Genomic DNA, 22373 nt, shown 5'->3' on the forward strand with positions numbered 1-22373 from the left:
GGCAAGCAGAGCCACAGGTCACCACTGCTGGGTTTGGCTGGCACAGCAAAGCCTGTGCTGTGTCACTGAGGGCAAGTGCCAGATGAACATCTCACCACAGCAGCACGTCATGGGCCAGCATCAAGCCCCAGCAGCACTTGGAAGCAAGCCAAGGTTGGCACAGGGGCACATGCAACCATGTGCTGCACAGGAGAGCCACCTTGGGGGACACCCCAATGAGCACTGGCAGCCCTTATGTGTCATGACTGACCCCAGGTGTGCAAATTGCACACTTCAAGGCCACACGCCTGGGGACTTTGGAGACACGGGCCAAAGAGGCAGGAGCTGGGACAGTCCTGGCCCTGATTCTGCAGGTAGCTGTGCTTGATGCCATGGCTACGTTTGGAGTGGCACAGCTTGCATCTGGCATTTACACCCCTGGCCTAGCAGGGCTATGCCCATGGCCTGGCTGGCTCTATTGGCACAGAGTCAGAGCAGAGACCAGCTTCCTGCTGCCAATGCAGTGCTCTGCCCAGTGGCTGCTGTCCTCCCACTGCAGAACCCCTGCCATCCCAGGCACCCCAGAGCTGCAGGCACGGGCTGGGGTTTGGGAGCACACGTCTGCAGCCACAGCACGATTCATTGCACTCGATACACACCATGAAACCCTTCCTTGCCTGGGCTCGCTGCTGTGGCAGCTCCGCTGGGAGCCAGCTGAGGCTGCACGTACCTTGTGCAAGTGAACTGTGAGTCCAGCTCTGCCAAACCCTTAATGTGCAGCAGCGATGCTGGGCAGGCCCCAGGAATGACGGCTGTGCCCCTTACAAGGGCTGCTGCCCTCCACCCTTCCATGTCAGCCAGCAACATGGTAGAAAAAGACAAGGCAAGAATCTGAATGAGGGAAAACCCACAGCATTACCCCTATTTGGAGATCAGCACCCAGTGCTTTGCCTCTGTGGGCAGCAGGCATCCAACCACTCCTGATGTTTTGGTGCCCCCACGACAGGATTGGGCAGGCAGGGCTATACTCACAGAAGTCCAGTTTAAGACATTTTTATTCTTTTGCAGGTTACACTTAGTGCTTAAGAAAATACAGGATCCCTTTTGACATTCATACATTTTTACAGGGAAAAAATAGGTTTCTCTACTAGGGTGATTATTAAGCTTGGGCATTCCCAGGCTGACTTTCTTGCCCCCCTTGGCTGCCAGGCCAACACCCTCTGTTCTCAAAGCATCACTGCCCCAGTGGCCAGTCCAGGCCTGCAGAGCTTGTGTCATCCCCTCAAACTAACAAAAAAAAAAAAAAAAAAAAAAAAAAAAAAAAAAAAAATTAAAGTAAATACAGTGCCCAGTATTTCCAGTTTCACAGCTTCTACACTGGCTACTGCAAAAGAAGACCTGGAGACAGGGAGTGACCACACTGTGCACACAAATATCTAAGAGACCCACATTAGTGTGTGTGACTATCTGGACCAGGGAAGCAGGTTAATCCCATTTGCTAGAAACCTAGAGGAAATAAAAATAAGGGTTCCCCACAATTAGCGTAGTCACAAACAGCTACTGGACACCAGGCTCACGCTGCCATGGGGACAGGGAGGGCAGCGAGGCAGAGCTACGATGAAGCTCAAGGCAAGAAATGCACGCGCTTCATGAACAGAGCGCACCTGCCCAAGGGCAGCCCCTCTGCTCGAGACAATGCTGCAACAGAGGTGGCAAGTGGCAGCTTCACTTGGCAGGACACGTCTTGGTGCTGTGTCCAGCCAAGGGCTTCCCTAAGGGCAGCGTCATCCGCATGGCTCTTATTTCTAGGCTGCCACAGTGTGCAAGAAATTCAGATTTAAACATCACTATAGAAAGCAGATTGAAAAGCAGCTGCTGGGGTAAGACCTCCATGACCCAAGGTGGGCTGCTGCCCAGAGGCAAAGCGGAAGGCTAAGGAGAGAGTGAAAGGCTCACTAGACGAGGCGTTAGACAGCGAGCAGCTACTTTCCCTTGGCAGGGCTGCACCACTTTGGCACTAGCAGCAGGAAACAAAACAGATGTTACAAAAGCTTCTTCCAAGCACCAGCAGACTCCACTTGGTCACTGCAGGGAGAGAGACGCACATGGAAAAGAAGTGATACTCTAAGGCAAAGGCCTTTCTCTTCAGGACCTCGGGACACCAGTGCAGCTAAACATCCCCCCATGCTGGCTGCTAAGCCCCCACAAGCTCTCTGCCCTTCCCACTAACACCAGCTGCCCAAAGATCTCCTGCTGAGTCCTGCAGGCAAACCACGTGCCAGCACCCACCCTGCTCCGCCTGCCCCGGGCACCAGGCCCCGGGGGCACCCCACACCCTCTCTGCCACTGGCGCTTCCAAAGGGCCGGTGAACGCTGTCCCAACCTTAGGCCTCACACAGAGGGATGTAAGGTATGAGCTGTACTGGGAGGGAATGGGGAGGAAGTGTCAACAAAAGACATAGTCAATCCAAGTGGTTCAAACTCCAGTCCAAGCTGAGGAGCATTAGCTGGTACCAGAAGAGATTTCTGGAAACTCCTTATAAATCTCCAAGATGATCAGTTTCTCCATCTGGCACTGCTGGTCCTCCTCCTCCTCGCCCAGGATGCGCTGCAGGATGCCCTGCAGGTCAGTGAGGCGGTGCTGGTGCTGCAGATAGGGCGTGGAGCGGATGATGGCATGCATCAGGGACAGATACTCCATCCTCAGCTGCCAAGTGGGAGGGGAGACAAAACACAGAGCACAGTGAAAGATTTGAAGTGAGATAAACAAGCATGCCAGCCTCCATTACAGCATGAGCACGGGAACAGCTGCTTGCTGCTGCACCATCAACCAGAGCACAACTCCAGAGGCAGAGGAACCTGCTTTTCCTTAAGTATCATTAGTAACTATGGAAAACTCTGCTTTTCCCACAGCAAGAGTGCTGCTCCTCCCCTGCCCTTCAACACATGCACATCCCCCACCTATTGCAATGCCAAACAAGACAGATTACTCCTACTACTACTACTCACAGAGGGTCTCTCTTCCCAAAGGTCCTTGGTAGAAGTGTGCAGACCACCAGAAGCCTGGCAGATCTTTCTTCAAATATGCTGGTGTGCCAGGCAGGATAAATCCTCCCTCCCTCCTCAGCTCCCAAAGTTGATTTAAGCACCCAGAAATGTTGTGACCACCCCAGACCTCCACTCTTGCCTGCACCAGCAGGCCCCATGAGGGGCCAGGAAAAACACCACTGCTTTGGGACTGTGCTCCCTTCCCCAGTGCCTATGGGTTACTGTGAGCACCTTGTCTCCAGGGGAGAGATCCGCAATCTGCCGCACCAGGATGTCTATCAGGACCATCATGTCTGTGTGATAGAAGATGCTGGCTGTATCCTTGCTGGCAAAGATATCCTGTAGAAACTTCAGCACTGAGTGTGGTGGCTGAGGCTGATGCTTGAAGATGCAAACTGGGTCATCTGGGGGAGGCAGAGAGACTGTGCTGAGCCACACGTTCCCCATTGCTCCTCTGCTCCATCTTCAGTGCACTTCCCTTCATTAGACCCTTTAGAGAGGAGGCTGCCCTCCCTGCCCTCAGCCAGCCACTCCCTGCTCATGGACAGCTTTGGTGCTCAAAGATGTATAATCAGGATGGCAGCTCTGCAGGCTACCAAGATGAGAGCAAACTCATTACGATGAGCATTAATCACTGTTTACGTTTCACTGACCATCCCAGGTGAGAGCGCATTAGCACATCGCCTCTCAGTACCTCCTGGCTTTGCTCAACAGCCACCACTCATTTTCTCCCTGGTTTATTAAAGAGGGGTCCAATAACCCCTCTGAAAAGCCCATCAGAGCCTGTACCAAAAACAGGCTTTCACCAGAGGCCAGGCTAGTATTGTCCCAGACGCAAGAAAAGAAACACATCTAAGTTGAAATGAGCCACCACATCCTGTTCTCTTGCAAAACACATCCCTGCAGACTCCAAGAGGGGCTCTGGGCCATGGCAGCTCCTCCAGCAGTTGTCAGAAAGGCGGGCAGAACAGAAGCATCTTCATTAGGTTGTGGCCCCCCTCTTTCTTCTCCCAGCTCCACACTGTAAGGTGATCTCTGCAGGGAATCTGGCAGGGAAAGGGCTAAACAAAAGCTTTGGGAGGAGGCCAGACAGAAGAGCACTGAGGTGCCTGCTGCCCTCAAGCTGATATAGTGTGGAGACAGTGATTTGCAGCCCCAAAGAGAACCAAAGCCAGAGTAAGATGAGCTGCATGCATCACAGGATGGGTTATTTCCAGCAACTCAACAAAATGAGTTCTCTCAGGCAGCAAAGCTCCTGGCTCCAGAAGGTATTAGAAAGCACAATAGTGGCCTGCAGCACAGGCTGAAAGACCTGGCACCGCTCTTCCTGCTGAGATCTCCAGCGTTCCAGCAATCTGCTCTGCAACAGCTCTACAAGTACACTGGATTTCACTCCGTGCCTGAAGCAGACACAAAGCTAACCCTCTGCTGGCAATTCAGAAATGGAAAGTTCTACTCTAAGCAGCCTTTCTGAAGACAAAAGCTCCCTCTGCATCTGTCCCCCAGGGCAGATGTTTGCCAGCACAGGTAGAGGTTTCTATGCCAGCACATACTGAGTCCTCTGCCTGTCCAAGGACAGAAGTGGCCCAGGACCAGCTTTCCTCCCAGACAAGAGCTTGCCCATGGCAGCTGGTCCAGTCTCTGAGATGGAGCTCATCTGACCCAGAAGTATGGAAATGGCAGACACTCCTCTCTCCCTAGATGTCATTAGCCATTACCTTATTCCTTGTGCAGCTCCATCCTCAGCAATGCAGACTGTCACACTCACAAACTCACCAGGAAGCAGCACAGCACAGCCTGAGCTGACAGCTCCTCAGCTACCTGCACCCCGACATCCACGAGCACGGCGTGTCTCCCCAAGCATCTATGTGCACCCCCTGCCAGGCATGTAACAGTGCCACACACACTCACCTCCTCTGTTCAGCAGCAGCAGCAGCTTCTCTGTGAAAGTCTTGACGTTGGAGTGCTTGCTTATTGTAGTCATGATCACACTGTGTTCTGGAACTAAAGAAGAAACCTGTTCAGCATCTCCCTTTGTCTCCTGAAGACCATGGTGATAAAAACACAATGGGTGGCTCCTATTTCACATCAGTACTCTGGGGTGCTTTGCGGAACCACAGTCTATCAGGGCTACAAAAAGTTTCAGGCCACAGAGTGGGTGGGCAGGGAGAGAGAAGGTGAAATAAATCTGGAAACAGCACATGAAACACTTGGGACTTGGTGCTTTCTCGGTATATCTGATTCATGTGTGGGTTCCCACCTTGCCAAACACTGGGAAAATACCTTGCAAAGGCTTTATGTTGTCAAACATTACCTCTGCTCACAACCCTCTGCAGCCAAGGGCTCCATTCTTTGGTACCTTCTTCCTTCCTATCAGCAGTACCCTTCTGGAACTCTGAGTCTTACAAGTAAGAAGGGTCCCAGGAGCATCGCAGAAGAGAAGTTTTTCCCAGCAGTCAGCACCGTGCTGTGCAAGAGTACAGGCTGAAGACTTCTAGGAACTGTCCCCCTGCCTGGTCTGGGAGTGATTTGCTGTAAAATACACTTACCCTAGCAGAGGCTGTGTCTCTGTGTGTGTGTGAGTGTGCACACTCAATCACACAGTGTGGCTATTTCTGTGGCCTGTAATATTTCACAGGCTGCAAAATGTTTCAGGATCCTGAAGGGTGTCAGGGTGTCAATATAATATGCATTTAGGAGAGTTTTTGAACTAATGCTGCATCACTGAACTGCATGATAGATGAATCTTGCAGACACAGGGATAAAAAATTCAATCCACCATTAAGCAATGTGAACATTCTTTAACATGCTCTTAGCATCAGAGAACAAGTCACTGCTCTCAGCTATGCCCCAGGTGGGCAATAATCCCCAGAAACACACTGTCTGTCATGCATTACTGCCTAATTACAGTAGCCAGAAAGGATATGGGTAAGTGTGGGAAGGGGTAATGAATGAAAGCAGCAGAGATATACTTAATCAATTTCTGTGCAATCAACTTTCACATGAAATTAGAAAATTTTGCATAAGTTTTAATGACGCACAACCCAAAATAACAGGTAAATGTTTTGCTTGGACATATTGTTGCTGCTTTATCCTCCCCTCTCTCCAAAAAATCAAGGATAATGTAATGAAATAGATCAAGGGTAAATAATTAACTAAGGACAATTGTAGCAACAGGAGACTGGGCTATGGAGTGGCCTCTCTTTGCAGGACCTGGAACTACACTCCAATCTTCCAACAGGCTTCAAAGTGTGCAGGTAGAGAGAAGGAAGATGCTCTTTCCTAAGGACCTGATCTGCTGTCTGTCCTTGTGGAGCTCAGCAGTGCAGGGAGGAGAGAGAACAAGGACAAAGAGGGGACACCACATCTCAGGCCAATTCTGAAGGGCCTGGCCTCAACAACTCGGCACTGAATGAGCTTCAGGCAGTGTAGACAGGGAAGCAGAAGCTTTGCCAAGACCCACAGAAGGCAGAGGACTTTTGTTCTGAATTGGTATCAAGAAATGCCCACTGAAGCATCTTCTCTCCCAGGTCACCTGTGCCTATAAATTAACCCCACTCATGCTCTGCAAGTACACCCCAACAGCTCTTTTGAATGGGTACTGTGGAAGCCCAGTGACAAATCCACTGAGCTGCCCAGAGCTGCTGGGCAGGGGCTCTCAGACCATTTTTTCCTCTAGGGTTTTGCACTATATTTAAACACAGTGTAAAGCCAGAGACTAGGAGAGCTGGTTGGTGGTTATAGCACCATCAAGACCCTGTAAGATTCTCCCTCCCCATTTTTCACACTCTCACTCCAGACCACTGAAATCCTGCCAAGGCAGAGCAGCACCAGTTCAACCTGGAATGTGGAGATTGAAGGCCAGAAGGACGTTGACAAATAAATCAGGCAGCTGGTCAGTGGTGTCCGAGGGCAGCCCGTCCTCAATCACATCCAGCAGGAACTGCACAAACTGAGAGTTGAGATGTTCTGCACAAGGAGAAAAAGGGGCATTTACAGCACAGTGAAAATAAACCAAGCAACAAGGGACCATCCAAGCCACTTCTCTATTCTTTTATGCTTAAAAACTATTAGTGTCAGCCTCCAGGGAATGAAGGGCTCTTCAGGTGGACTAGATAGACCACTGAAGCATCTTGGTGTGAGACAGTGCAGGGGATTGCTGAAATTTGGTACCCCAACTGGCATTTTTTTTTGAGTAAACAAAACACCAAATCCTGCTCTAGCTGTTGTAGAACCAATGCCACGAGTGAAGGCTTCAAAGTAGGAAGAGATTGGCATTCTTGACCACTGGTTTAGTTAATCTCTTTTTAAAAACCCTAATAAACTAGATCATTAGTAATAACCCAGTTTTCAATTCAGCTATTAGGAGAGCTCAGGAGCTCATGCAAATAAGTCCACCTGCAGGAAATAACTGCCAGGGTTACACAAGGAGAGAAAAACAGGAGGTGTAGAGGCTCATTCCAGTCTCTACTGCAGCACTTTAAATCTTGTACAGGTTTAACCAGTGTTAAGCTAAAGCTGCTGACGAGATACTTGTAAAAATCTCTACTGCATTTCTAGGAAAATCAAGCCCAGGATTTCCCAAATACAACACAGCCGTGGGAAGAAGTGGGCAGGGCTTTCTGGCTGAAATGAAAGGACAGAGGATAAAACAGGGAGAATATTTGCATTTCATAATTGACCACAATACCCTTAATCATCTCCACATTCCCTAAAAGCCTGAACTACAGAGGGCTGCACTATCCTGCTAGAAGAGAGAACAGAAAGAGGCCACACATTATGCAGCTGACAGCCTTAGTGGGTGTTTGTGTAGGGATCTGGGATCTCAGCCTCATCAGCAGACAGTCCCCAAAGCAAGTAAGAGGTGTGTGCTTTCACACAGGCCAGCAGTAAAACAAAATGCCACTTAGTCACAGGGATGGGCAAATCCATGTTGCCTGCAGCATGGCATTCAGTCCTCCACTGCTCTAACCCAGATCTGTGCTGCTCTTTGGAAATCTGGAATCTCAGCCCAGTGCTTCAGCTGCCAGGCTCTATTAATAAAGAACAGACCCTACTCTAGCTGGGCCTTCCACAAAGCTGTCCCTGGCCTTGACCATCAGGAGAAGTCCCTTCCCTGTGTCTGCCAGCATGCCCCAGACATCCCATCACAGCTCTGCTATGAGCACAACCCACTCTTACCATAGTGGTGATATGGCAGGGGCTCCCCCATGGAGAACATCATGGCCAGCACCAGTGCAGAGTAACACATCTTTTGATGATCTGCAAGCCAAAGGTCCTGTCATTAGTTCTTCCGAGGACGTGAAACCTTTCCCCAGCTGCAGCTGGGATATGCACATTTCACACAGGCATTTAACACTGATTAGCCCACTCCTCATTCCTGTACTGACTGAGCAGTAAGGGTGTTTTTCCTCATTTTAGCACACCACACGCCTTCTGTGCCGTGTGTTTCCAAAGCAATTTAAAAATAATCATAACAAGACTCCTCTATTTTTTTCCCCTTTCACTTCAGAGGATCTGGGCAAACTTGATCTGAATAATTAAAAACCTCCCCTGCACAGTCCCAGGACACATCCCATAGTTATGTAATTATTGAACCCAGAAAAAGCATCCATCTGGCCAGCTCAAAATACTGCCTGTTCCAAGCAACACCACCCCCAGACAGCCGTGCTGCTTGTTACCATCTCTGTACTGCTCTACTTTTGCTACCTCAGCTTTGCCTGAAGGTATAAAAGGACCCTGGGGAGACCAGATCACTGCTCAGGCTGTGCATCTGCCCACCTCCCAGGCCACACATCTCCAGCACTGATACATCTCACAGCCTGCTAGTCCAACAGAATTTTTGCTGGCAGCAGCTATATGTGAATGCTCCAAAGAACCCCTGCCAGTGTCTTTCCTGAATTGTAATTAATGGATACCTCTCAATAAATATTTGCAGAAAAAAAAAAGTCATCAAATAGGGTCTGTGCCCTCATCAAATGTAGACTCTGTCCAGTTAGCAAGTCTGAAGGCAATAGGAAAATGAGTATTATTTAGGTTATCACATATACTGGCTAAATAAATTCAACTACATCTGCCAGAAAGAGCCCTGGGGCACAAGGAAACTACACAAGGAAGGTATAATTATGAAAAACTGACTAAAACTACTTTTCATCAGAGGAGAAAAAGGCCCCTTCAATCTATGATGCTTTTCCTGCCCATACTGCTGCCCTGCACAATACACACCAGTTCCAGTGCCACCTCCAAACCCTTTAGGATGTTTCACTTCTCCATGCACAAAGCAACCATCTCTAAGCATCTGCACGCTGCAGTTTGGCTTTGACTGCACAGGCTGATGTCTTCAATGTCACCACTTACTCCTGGGCTTGGCCAAAGGACTTGCAACATTTGCAGCTCTCAGGTTTACTGTCAGCATGTGGGAAAAATGCTATTGAGTCATTCCAGCCCCATGCCCCCTGGAATGTCAGCTCTGCCAGCAAAGCATACTCATACTGTCACAGTTCCACACAACGTCTGAGTTTTAAATCAGCAACTACTTTGAGTAAAAATAGATCATTTGCAGCTTAACCAGATACTACAGGATGAACAAGATTAAGAGTTTGCAGACCATGTGGCAGCAAAGGAAGGCTGAAAACTGATGTTTACTCTCTGTAAACAGAGAGGGGGGATATTTAATGACTTAAATATAATTCATACTTCTTATATAAGAAGTTCTCAGCTATAAGGTGACAGTGATGCCAAAGCACACTGTAGCAGAAAAGGGATCTGACAAACTGTTCACCACATGATTCCTTCATTCTTTCCTCCATGGCTCTCAGAGGAAGGACACTGCAGTAGATAGACACAGGGAACTGCTGTTTTCATGTTCCTAGAAAGACCTTCTTTTGTCAACAAAACATTTTCTCTCATCACATCAGGAGCAATGAAACAAAGTGAGAGCCAGAAGCCAGTGATAAACATGGCAGTAGCAAATATGGAGGAACAGACTAGAGATGGGAGGGAAGAGACCAGTTTTACACCTCCTTGGTCCATCTGCCATTAACTGATGTCCATTCATCTTGGTTAACAATAGTCTACATGACTAGGAGGCAAATCTTGTTGTATTTCCCTAAAGATGACAAATCAAAGAATGCTGAAACCAGCCAGAAACCTGAACTTGGGGCAAATCCAGATGAACCCAGGACACACACTGCACAGGCTCTACAAGTTTTTGGGAGTGCCCCAGCTGCAGCAGGACAAGACTCCAAGACTTACCATGCTGAAGAACAGAGAGAACAGAGTAAGTGTCAGTCAAAACACAGTTTTTGTTTTTTTTTTTTTTTACCTTACAGAGCAGCACCAGTGGCTGTCAGAAATTAAATAGTATCAATGCAGCTCTCCTGAAGCAGAGGGACTGCTGACAGACTGATCAGCATCACTGAAGTAGTCATGACAGGTGGGAGAGATACAGCTGTTTGTTTACCAGCCTGCATTGCTGAAAACTACTGAGATAGTGGTGAGAAACTGCAATCATGTATGAAAAGCATTTCTCAGAGGCCTTTGAAAACCTTGCTTCCACCTTCTAAACACAGCAGTGTGAAATATGGGCACTGGGAGCAGACACAATTGTCTATGACTGAAGGCAGAAGAGCCTGACAGCTGACTTGTATGTAAACCGTGCTGCAACAAGGGAGAAAGTCATGATTACAGACTGGATTATCCCTGTCTGTTTTCTTTGGAATTGTTCTGGCTAATTCTGTCTTGCTGTGGCTTATTATAAGGTGTTCTAAAGTGGATAGATGTGCAGGCCAGCTGCAGCAGAGGGAAAGAGCTGTCCAGAAGCAGTAAGGCCCAAACATCTGCAGAACTGGCCAGCAGCCAACATGCCTGCATCAGTCCCAGGGTAAAGTCCTTCTCACCAAAGGCACCCAGCATCCACAGACAGAGCTTCTGCCTCAGCTGCTCTTCTATAATAAGCCAGGAGGGATCCCACAGAGCTGCTGCAGCCAGTTCCAACTCCCCAGTTGTGTAGTGTTGGCACTGACTGCTCTGGCTGCAGTCACCCACAGAAGGGATTAGCTACTCCACAGCATGTCACGGATCAGCTGCTATTCCCCAGTTTTTAGTACCAAAATAAGCTCAAATCATTCTAGGATTCAAGGTCATGCTTTCACACAAGCTGGCCATTTACTGGCAGCACATTAAGCTGTAAAGCACCAGAATGGCAGGAGGGAACTACTAATGCCCTGAAACACCTCTGAAGGACAGACGCATTTGGGCCAAGGATTGTTACCCCCCTGCTGCCCCACTGTGAAGGCTGAGAGGAGTGGATGATGCACAGATGCCATTGCACAAGTGCCTACCATAAAGCTTAGCACAAGGAAAGAAGCACAGGATGAAGACGCTGATTTGTGAGGCTCCTGTATCCACACAGTGGTCTGTCAGCAAAGGAGGAGCAGGTTTTCACCTCCAACTGGACCACCTTACAGCAAGGAGGGAAAAAACCCTCACCTTGAGATGATGCTAGGGAAAGATGATGCAGGTCGGCAGCTCAGAGGACACAGTAAAGTCACTTCTCACCCACTTCCACTGCCACACTTTTAGGACCCCAAAGCAGAGCTAAGACTTGCTGAGAGACAGGCCTGCTTCAGCCCAAGGACTACCTGGAGATCAGCAGAGGTGTGCAGAAGTCACATAGGTCAGAGCTCAAAGCTCCATACCCACCCACCAAGAGGCTGAATCAGCTGTGCTGTCTGGGATGACACAGCCCCTGGCAAAACACAGCATCACTGCAAGCAGGCAAGGAGTAAGAAGGGTGACCAGCCTACTCTGCCTGCACAAAGACAGCTCAGGAACAGGGCAGGAGACAGAACCCTGTTTGGGAAGGTGCACAGGATGCTCACTTGGAGACAGTCTTTGTGAATGAATGATGGAGGCACAATGAAGTTTGTTTTTGGCAGCACAAAATCAGGAGAAATGCTGCCACAGGAGCACAGTCACAGTCCCATAACCAAGTAGCATTTGCTTCTTGGGCAGTAAAACCTCAGCCTGGAGAAGATGCTTCTCAGGCATAACCAGATTAAAAACCAAGAGTGTGGTAAGTTCACAGCACAGAATTTATAAGCAGCAGTAACAAAAAAGGAAGCATAGCCAACACAGGAGTAATACTTACAGTCCTACACCACCAGCCCTTCCCCCTGCCCTGAAATGCCACCCGCCTCACCTCTGAAATGCCTCTACTTCAAAGCAGAGACAAGTGCAAAGCCTCCTGCAACAGGCTTGATTTTCATCTCCCATAGCCCTTTCCAGACACTAGATGAGCCCTGTTCATGCTGCCCAGCACAGTCAGGTTGGCAGTCTGTGGTGGGATGCTGGGGACTGGAGTGTCTCTTATGCAGGTTCAAAGTAGTCATCTAGGACATTTACTTGGCTCACATAAAACGGATGGGACAGTCCCTGTTCTCTGCAGACCTGTCAACCCCTACACAGTCTCATCATCAAATAATACCCCTCCACAGCTTCATGACACCCACAACAAACTAACAGACTGCAAACAGGGCAGAGCAAGGCTGCAAACACCAGGCTCTTCTGATTTGATCCACGTGGTCACTCAACAGCTACTCTAATTGTGGGTCACAATTAACACAAGACAATGGATTTTCAATGTCCTTTTAAGAGAAATATGCCACTGCCAGCACTGGTGGCCTACAGACTGGCTTCAAAATGGGGAGCAAAGCTGTGACTGTTCAGGACCAGGCACGTGTGGGGAGCTGGAAGGTAACTCCAGGGGAGTATTACTACATGTTCACCTTACTCTTGGGCTTTTTCCCAGCATGTGCTTCTGGCTGCCCAGAAATAAAGGACATTGGGCTAAGCAGGAGCTCTGAGGGCACGAACAACATTCCTGTTAGCAGCAGGGACAGGTCATCCTAACAAACGGAGGAGTGTGAAGCAGAAAAACATGAGGGCAAAGCCTAAGTATGGAAAGCAAAGAGCTGGGAAAACCTGGGCCATGGCACTATCCTGCAGAGGACCAGGACTGCAACGCTAACAACAGCACTACCATCTCTCTTGGCACAGTGGTGGAGAGAAGGCCTTTCCTTTAACCAGCACACATCTCATTCACCACAATGCAACACCACAAAAATTTGGTATAGAAAACTGGAAAAAATTCTTTAAGGAATTGCAGAGATCTTCCCTGAGATCTGCAAGTGTCTCTTGTCAGCATTATGAAACAAAACTGGAACAACTCAAAATGTGTTTTAGGACATCTACAAGAAGTGACACAGATCATTAATGGCATGTTCAAGAGCTGGAGGGCCTCGCACCGTTGGACTGAAACATCCCTTCCTGTGCATTCCCCAGTTACAGTGTTAATAACCTGAATAACTTTAAAACCAGACATCATATGCCCCCTGAGCACTGGGCATGTGGAGCAGCTGGGCAATGGGGGGCCACTACTGCTGCTGCAAATCATGTAATGGGAAGACACATTCCCAGGGCCATGGGAACAGCAGCTCTGGCTCACCCTGTGTGTGAGTCTGCATGTCCCGGGCCAGCTCCATCGGCAGCACGGAATTCACAAGCGTTGAGATAACTGCAGCATCCAAGTTGCACATGGCTCCAAAGCACTTCAACAGCAGCAGGCGCAATGGCACCCTGTGTTCCTGCAAAACCAATTTTTAAGATCAAACCATGTCCTAGAGGAGGCTCACTCTGAGGCAGAGACACAGCTTCTAGAAGCTCCTGTTGTTGGGAAGCCACAGACTTTCCCAGGATGACAGAAGCTCTAGAAGCTTTTAACAACAGTACAGGAATCACTTTTACAATAACATTCACAATTGGGCTGGCTACGGGTTGTTGGCATGTGTGGTCACAGGGCATGTGGCAGCCAGAGCTCAGATCTGAAGATGAGTCCCACATCATCAACTGAATCTGGTAACACACCAACAACCCATACCTGTCCCCAGCAAAGAGACTGAATGTGCTGGGTAGTCAGGATTCTCTGAACATGCAAAGGTTTTGTGAACACTGCTCTGATTAAGGTTTCCTGACAAGGTAACATTTGCAAGCTCTCTTGAGAAAGTTTTGGGACATGCAAGGATTCCAGCAAAGATGATGCTCAGCCTGCACCTCCCATGCAGCAGCTCTGATGCTCTACTCTGAGGTAACCTGCATACTCTACCTTCAGCCAACAACTCCAGGGTTCAAAGAACACAAGTGAGCCAAGCCCTGGCACTGGGAATGACAACAGCCAGGACAGGACACCCAACTGGTCCCTACCTGGTCAGGCTTCCTTGGAATTGTGGTCAGAGAAGAGCAGGCAGTGAAAATCATCAGGCTCTGTTCGGCCCAGCCTGCCTTCCCGCTGCTCTCAGCTATGCTACAGCCCCCTGACACTGAGATCTGGGTTCAGACAGAGAAGTGCTAGATGAAAGCAAAATGCCACAAGACTTGATGTGCTTTAGCTGGGGACTTAGAAACAAGATGGGGACAAGTTTTTTACTCCCACAGAGTCCTACAACATAACATTCCAGGAAGGAGAGGGGCAAAGCAACACTACATAGATGTTTAAGGCAAAACTTCCATTTCTTCCTCGAAATTGTTTTCCTCCCTCACTCCAAAGGCTTCTACTCATTACGTACTTTCCTAACCAGAGTCATTTACTAATGCACAAGAATGCATCAATTAAAAGAAGAGCAATCACAGCCTGTCAGATCTCCCAAGGTATCCTCTGAAATCCTTCCTCTAGATACCAGTGATGCCAGTGCTGTCCCTCAATGGGCTGGTAAAAGCAGCAAGCTTTACCCTTGCCAAGTGCTAGCTACTGCTTCAAAGTCTACAGCATCTTCTGCTCTTTCACACAACTTTCATGCATAGCATTGACATTAGCCAGCACTTGAAAGGAATATGCTGCAGTTTCAGTGAGACCACAGAACTGCCCTATCCAAGGGAAACATCTTATATACATTCATTGTACCAACCCTGCTCTTTTGCATCTTCAGGGAAATCTTAAAAGAAGATTTGGTGCATTTTGCCACCTTACCATCTGATAATATGCCACAAGGGACAGGACAGATTCAAACTCATTCTTCTTGCACATCTTCTTGCAAACTTCTGGGTCTGCATCTGTCTGGAAGAAGAAATTGACAGGTAACCCAGTGACACATCAAAACAGAAGGTGCCTGCTGCAGGGACCTCGAAGGAGGCCACTTGCTTTCAGATCTCAGTAGCCCCAACATCTTAAAAAGAAACTGAAGGCAGAGCACAAAAACAGGTGAAGAACCATCACCCTTCATCATCACTCTTCACCATCAAAGTGGATTCTTGAGAAATGCCTCTGCCATAGAGCACGTCTCAGGCTGAAAATATCTAACACGACTCAAGCAGCACCCGATTGAGAGCATCACACAGTTACACAGGGCAGCTGCAGCACTGCTCCCATCCTGAGATTAACATCTTCTCCCACCCCTAAGTTATGAGGAAATGGTTGCACAAACTCCTACTTAGCCTTGCCCTGCAGGCCCACAGCAAGGCAGCACAGGCTGTATGCAGAGTGACAAAGACCCTGGCATTTATTACAGAAAACGTACCTGTTTTCTCCAGAACTGGAGAGGACTATAAAGTAGTGCCAGAGCAAACCCCACACCAGTACCCCTAACACAGACCATGTCACTGCACTGAGTGCAGATCCAAAATCATCCCTGGACACAGACGGCCTTGTATGTACTAGTGAGAGCGCTGGGACAGTAATCCCACTGCTGTTCACCATGGGCATGTTCCTCTCCTGTATGCAGAGATGTGTGAGATGATTTATACTTTCTCACAAAAACAGCTTTAAAGCTCGCTTTCAAGGCAACCAAAGAATGGTTTTACATTTAATGAGCTTAACCCCACAGGTACCTCCTAGCAATGGAGGAAATCTTAAGTGGAAGATGTTTTACATGGGCTTAGGAGTGCAACAACCCTCACCAGAGACTTCCAGGTTTTCTGTGGCAGGGCAGGTTGGGTTTTTTGGAGGTGAGGGTTTATAGCCTCTTGTGATAGGTAAATACCAAAACTACCATGAACAGCTCAATAATGCTTTTCAGAACAGCTCTGTAAGGTGGAATGGAGAATAAAGGCAGCTCAAGAGCACTGCAGAGCCCAGAGAGAAGGGTAGGGCTTACTGACACTAAGGATACCCAAGAAACCTGTGCCCCCCAAACAGCAGATGCAGTGGCAATACAGCGGTGAAGGAGGTAAAAAAAAAGGAACTTCACCAGTGCTGTCTGCTCTGGTCTGCCAGTAAAGAGAGGAATTTACTCACCAGGATGTGAAGCAGCTCCTCCAGGTAGCAGCAGATGACATTCTCATCCTCGTAGAGCGCCCAGCTGCGCTGCTGAGCATCGTCCTTGTGCCTGGCCAGATCTGCAAAGATCACCTCCAGCCGCTGCTCGTCGTGGCAGATCTGGCCCGAGGGCAGCCCCGCACTCAGGTTCTGCACGACAGCAAAACCACTGGTTAGTGGGGCCCTGACAGCTGGCTGTTGTTTGGGTGCCTGTTTCCTGCAATCTTGTCTCACAACTGGCAGCTGACCTCATTCAGTCAAGAGCTGGCAGTACAAAACCAGCTAGTTTATGACACATGTTATTTCAGATCTCATACTTTTGGAGCCTCTACCCTTTGCAGATTCTGGAAATCATCCCAAGAATGGGAAAAGCCAAACCAGCCCAGTATGGGCCAGGACCACTGCCAAGCAGTAGCAGAGCACCCCCAGTAAAACAGACATGTCCTGGACAGCAGACCACCATACTGCACAGCTGCCTCTAGGCAGGAGAAGTTCCCTCTGCTGCCCACTCCCTCCAGCCTGAAAGGGACAGATCTGCCCTGAATTCATGGCTCAAGAGCAGGGACTTGTATGGTGCTCTCCATGCCAGCTGCTCTAGGCCTGGATCCTCTGCAGCAAGAACAGGAACCAACTCATCATGGGCTGCTTCAGTTTTGCTTCATTCCAAACAGCAGAGCTCCACTGCTCACCGCATCTCTGAAGTGTGTAACCACTCAGTAAACCTTACTGCACACATTCCATTCTCAAACTACTGTCAACTGCATCCCCACTACTTCTGCCTCACACACAACCCTTGCCATGAAGGTCTCACTCTTCGGTTGCCTTTCCTTGGCTCTTCCTCTCCTTCAAGAAAGAGGGGAGTGGTGAGGGTACATTTAACCCACCTGAACAGCCGCTGTGCTCTGGGATTTAGGATAAGCCTCTAGGACCTAAGTATATCACATGAATCACTTGGTTTCCTGAAAGCAAGGCAAGAAGGGGGGGTTCAGTACATGGAACTGAGCTGATCACAGGTGATGTGCCCAGGCAGCATTAAGAGAGGTAAGGACTAATTTGTGAAAGAACTTAAATTATATACACAAGGGTTTGGCAGCAGTGACAACAAGCAGCAGGAGGTCAGCAAGATGGAAGTGAACCAAGCTGAGAAATTCAAACAACAGGGAAACCCACTCACTGAGACCAAATTCCTAAAAATTTTTGGATGAGGCTGTCTTACCACATGCAGCAACAAGTCATGATCACTCAGTGAGAAAAGGCCTTTATAACTTACCAGCCAGGAACCTGGAACCTCAGAGAAGTCTTAGTCCTTCCAACAGGCTGGCTGTGCAGGCAGGGGCAGCAAGCCTTTAGGCAGACTTCACTTTGGGAGCAGAGCAGATAGGTTTTGTATGGAGACACGAGCCCATGTCTTGTGCCAGTTGTGACATCTGCACATGGATGGCCAAGTGCAGGAGCTGCACCCTTCCTGCCTATCCCCACCCTCCAGCCCTCTCTGGGGAAACCACTCCATGTTTAATAGTAATGTCTTGCCTGCTTTATTAGAGACAGAATTGTTAGTCATTTGCTTTGGGGTATGAATTAATTTAGGACTTCAAGTCCATGCTTCAGTTATAAAATAAAGAAGTTTTCTTGTGGCTGCTTCTTACATAATTTTTGTCAGGCAGGTAATGAAGGAAGAAGCATGTAGGTTTAACACAAGTCTCTGTACACTCTCGAAATTTTGGGAAGCTGTGAGTGGCCTAGCAGAAAAGCAGGTAGCCAGCTGTAAGAGAGCACAACAGCTTTCAGGAGCTGAGTACAAGCATAAGAATTTCCCTCTGAATGGTGATTTATCAGAAGCAAATACATTAAGATACTTGCTTCATCTTGCCATCCCTCTGCTTCTCCTTAGGAGGACCTACAGCACTGCAGTGTCACCTGCCTGTCCTCGAGTGTCCCAGCTGCCTGGGAGAGGGTTCTCCAGTATATGTCTTACATCCTCCTCACCAGAGCACTGCAGGGCCAGTCCTACCTCAATCCACTGCTGGGACTCTTTGGATGACCATTTTAATGAGTATTCATTTTAATGATCCCTCTATTCAGCCTCTTAGCACTAATCTACTTTCTCCAATCCTTCATCTGCAGCTCTTAATGACTCCACTGAGCATCAAGCTTGGATGGACTTGGATGAGATCAATCCATTAACAAGCTACTCCATCTGACCATGTAACTACACCTCACACCGTCTCAGTGCACTTTCAGCACCATTCTCAGCCCTCCCATCACCAGGGCCAGGTCTCTGCTTATTAAACATCCTCTCAGCTACTACAACCTGCAGCATCATCATATGGTCATTTCCAGGAATCTGCTGGAAAGCCCATAAGCAGAAGGAGGTTTCAGTATTTCTAACAACGCCACTTTGCATTATCTTGCTGTTTCAAATAGTTCCCTGCCCCCAACCCACCAGAACAAGCTGCTACAGGGATTTCAGTCTTCCTGAGCAGCCCAAAACCATTTTGGAACTTTATCATACCCACATTTCTCAGAGGTGGCCACATCTGCCATGCAAACCCAGCTGCTGTCCTGGCCATTTCTTCTTTTCCCACTCCCATGCCTCCCTCCCCACAACCCCACCAGCAAGTGCAGTGGATCACCAGTACCATGTGTACACACGTCTTCCCTCCAGATGAGCCCCAAAATCATATAGCAGGTTTTCAGACACATTTCATGGGGACTGCTGTGGGAATTCATCCATCCTCTGGGCAGCAAACCATTCCCACAACATTATCCACAGAAACCACACAGCTAACACTGGTCCCAACACATGCAGACCTCCATGCTCCTCAGCAACTGCTAAATGAGATGAAATGTGGTGCAAGAAAGATGCCTGACTTCAGCTAAGCCAAATGTCCTAGGGCAGGCCTTTCACTCACACACACTTTCAGCAGCAGCAGGTCTGCTCCCAGCCATCCCAGCCCCATCCAGGGCAGGTGAGCTCTGCAGGGAGGCAATGCTGGCCATGCACAGACCTGTGGGTGTCACAGGGAGAGAGCAGCACGTGGCTTTCAACCCCCATGTTAGCTGTGCCTTGGGAAGGACTCTGCAGCGTTCACTGTTCAGGGCTCCAGAGATGTTCTCAGCAGCCTTCTGGAGGAGTGGAACCATCTACAGCTGAGCTGGGATAGCTGCATGCAAAGACTCTGCCACAGACCTTCATAAAGGCTCTACCAGAAATAACCATGGAAAAGGCCAAACTAGGCACTAATGTACTCTTCCTGCCCTCCAGATTCCCTTTTGTTACACTATTTCACTGAGGAGGAGTCCTCCTAACAGCCCAGCCAAAGCACTCAGCCTTGAAAGCACTCACCCTGCTGACCTTCCCTTGTTTCTGGCCAGTGTGGGGACAGAGCTCCCCTGGGGAGACGCTGAGCCCCAGAGCAGCCTTTGCGTCTTGTCAAAAGCAAGTCTCCTGCAAGCAAAGCTGAATCAACAAATGAATGGGAAGGCAGCTTCAGAGGAAGGAGAGGGTTTCAGCCACATTAGCCATGAGGTTTGTCAGAGCTTGTTGAGGACAACAGGTACTGGTGATGGTCAGCTGGCAGCAGGTCACAGCGCAACACTACAAGGGGAACCCCCTCTAGAAACACACCTCCCACACCTACTTTATGACTTGTTCCTCCATCTCCAACACATCCAAGAATAGTTTTACCTCACTCAGCAGCCTGGGCTCAACTAGAAGACCAATCTACATTACACATCTCTGTCAGCAGTTTTCAAGCTTAAGTTTAAGGCAACTAGAAGATGGGTCTGAGTCACAACTACAACACAGCAATGTGATTTTAATAAAAAGCAGGTAAGTGGTTTCTGAGTTCTCCCTCTCAAGGTGCAACTAGCTTGAGCATTGGGCTTCTGGTTGTCTCACACTAAGTTTAATAAATCTGCAAAATTCCAATCTCCTTAGACATGACATTCCCTCCTCCCTGATGGGAGATAATCCAACAGAGCTGAAGGCAATCACATATCACCAAAACCTACTAATGCAAGTGATTCTCCAGAAGCCCAAAGACCAGGGAGCATCTTTACATATGCCTGAATTTCCAAGGAGTTCCCATGAAAGCCAGCTCCAGTTTGGACAATCACAGCAATGCTGCCTTTGAAAAGAGGGGTCAGTCCCTTTGTGCATCTCACCCAGTCACTGTGACATTTATCAGGAGCTAGCTCATGGATAAGAAGAGGGGCCATTTCCAAGGCCAGGCCAAATGATGACACAGGGAAGCCAACCTGGCAGGTTTGCTCCTGCAGATCCCAAATAGTATGGTACCTCTGAAATACCTTTCCTAAGGTGTGAGCTCCTCAGCATCCTCCTTGTCTCTGCTGTTCCTCCAACTTAATCTTACATTGCCTCTCGAAAAGCAGCAGCAGGATGCTGTCCCAGCATCTTTTATTCTCTAAAATCACATGCCTGTACAGACTCCACACTGGAGGAGCAGCAAGATAAATAAGACAGAAGTACTAATCAACCTTCAGAAGGCACTGGGGATAGAAGAGAGGTAATGGATTCTGGAATTGATTTAGTAAACCAGTGAGCTGACCTTAAATTAAGACTGGAAAAGGAATAGAAAGGATATAACTAATTAAAGAACATGATACAAAAAGTTAAACAGGTATGGTATCTACTATGAGCAGACCAAAGCTTTAAATCAAAGCTGATATCTCAGTCTGTTTTAGGGAATAGAAGAAAAACCTTGAAAAATATGCAAGAGATAAGTTGCCATGTATTTGCATGGACTGGGGAGTAGAGGGATTTTAGAAGCTACAAATTAAAGAAAAAAATTCTTTGACCTAGAACTGACAACTCAGCAAAAATTCTACACATAAATCCCTGTGGAATGACTTGGTATAATGAACAACACAAAGTCAAAAATAATAATTTGTACCACTAAACCACACTAGTGAAGCTACAGTAGCACAGCCACCCCCCAAGTACACGTGACCACTCTTCCAACTGTCAGAACTAGTCTTCCACACCAGGTGAACAACCTTACCTGGGACCAGGCCCCCACATATCAGCAGAGCTACATCATCTGGCTGGGACACTGAGAAAAAATGCACACCAGATCTACAACATTTACACCTGAGCACTGTGCAAGCCCATCCAGGCTCTCCTTCTGAAAGCAGTACTGCTCAAGATAGATATGATGAGGTATTATAAGATGGGACAGAATCTTCTGCTGTGTCTCCATACATTATTAGTCATTTTAATATCTCATAGATATCAGTTACCAGAAGATCCATACTACTCCCTGCACCAGCATCACCTTCTTCTCATCCTTTTCAGGCTGGTGTGCAGCAATGGCCATGAAATTGAGGCTTTCAAATCCCCTCTGCAGAAACTTGGCAGTAAATAACTTCTGTGGAATTAAGCTTATTGTATCCTGATTACAGGTATTAATGATAAAAACAATACTCAAATCTTGGACAAGGTGCAAATATCAGAAAACTGAACTTCTCAGCATGCAAGACAGAGCCAGAACATCTGCTTGAAAACAGCTAAATTTTTTTTTGCTGAATCTAGATCACACATTGACAGGGCTTTGTTATTGGAGAAGGAACCAATTAACCACTGGGTTATGGCCACAGAGACTTGATGATTGCTTATAGGGTCCTCTATTTAGTACAAACAGTCAACCAGATTATGATTTGATGTAAAATTTGAATGTCATTAGTTCTCCATATTCAAATGCCTCCGAACAGTTCATTATAATCTTGCTGTTAGCAATGGAATTCCAATCTTAGAAGTTTATATGATGTGCACTCCTCTGGGCTGCACTAAGTGAGAGCTGAAATTTATTATCCCTCTAGCTAAAGGAGAGGGCTGCCCAGGTGCATGTCACCATTTCAGTGACTGATGCAAAAGGAGAAAGATAGGATTACTTTGACATAAGGTTTATTTAGAACAAGCTCAAGATAATGCTCCAACTCAAGGCTATGTTGTACATCTGCAGCTCATCTAGGGAATAAACTCACCTGTTTTCCACTTCTCTGCTAACAGTACTAG

General features: G+C 48.0%; 1 protein-coding gene across 1 annotated transcript in view; it reads right to left on the reverse strand.

The window, feature by feature from the left end:
• Nucleotides 1–1016: 1016 nt before the first annotated feature.
• The window catches only part of NCKIPSD (NCK interacting protein with SH3 domain), a 51543-nt gene continuing 30186 nt past the window's right edge, over nt 1017–22373 (reverse strand). Inside the window, exons 6-13 of the mRNA XM_053953617.1 lie at nt 16316–16486; nt 15053–15139; nt 13535–13673; nt 8209–8289; nt 6868–6996; nt 4939–5031; nt 3259–3431; nt 1017–2686 (exon numbers count right to left, since the gene is read on the reverse strand). Of these exons, the coding sequence (XP_053809592.1) occupies nt 2483–2686; nt 3259–3431; nt 4939–5031; nt 6868–6996; nt 8209–8289; nt 13535–13673; nt 15053–15139; nt 16316–16486 (1077 nt within the window). The 3' untranslated portion in view covers nt 1017–2482. The remainder of the gene's footprint in view (nt 2687–3258; nt 3432–4938; nt 5032–6867; nt 6997–8208; nt 8290–13534; nt 13674–15052; nt 15140–16315; nt 16487–22373) is intronic.

This window comes from Vidua chalybeata, chromosome 12, assembly GCF_026979565.1.
Source record: "Vidua chalybeata isolate OUT-0048 chromosome 12, bVidCha1 merged haplotype, whole genome shotgun sequence".
Taxonomy (NCBI): Eukaryota; Metazoa; Chordata; class Aves; order Passeriformes; family Viduidae; genus Vidua; species Vidua chalybeata.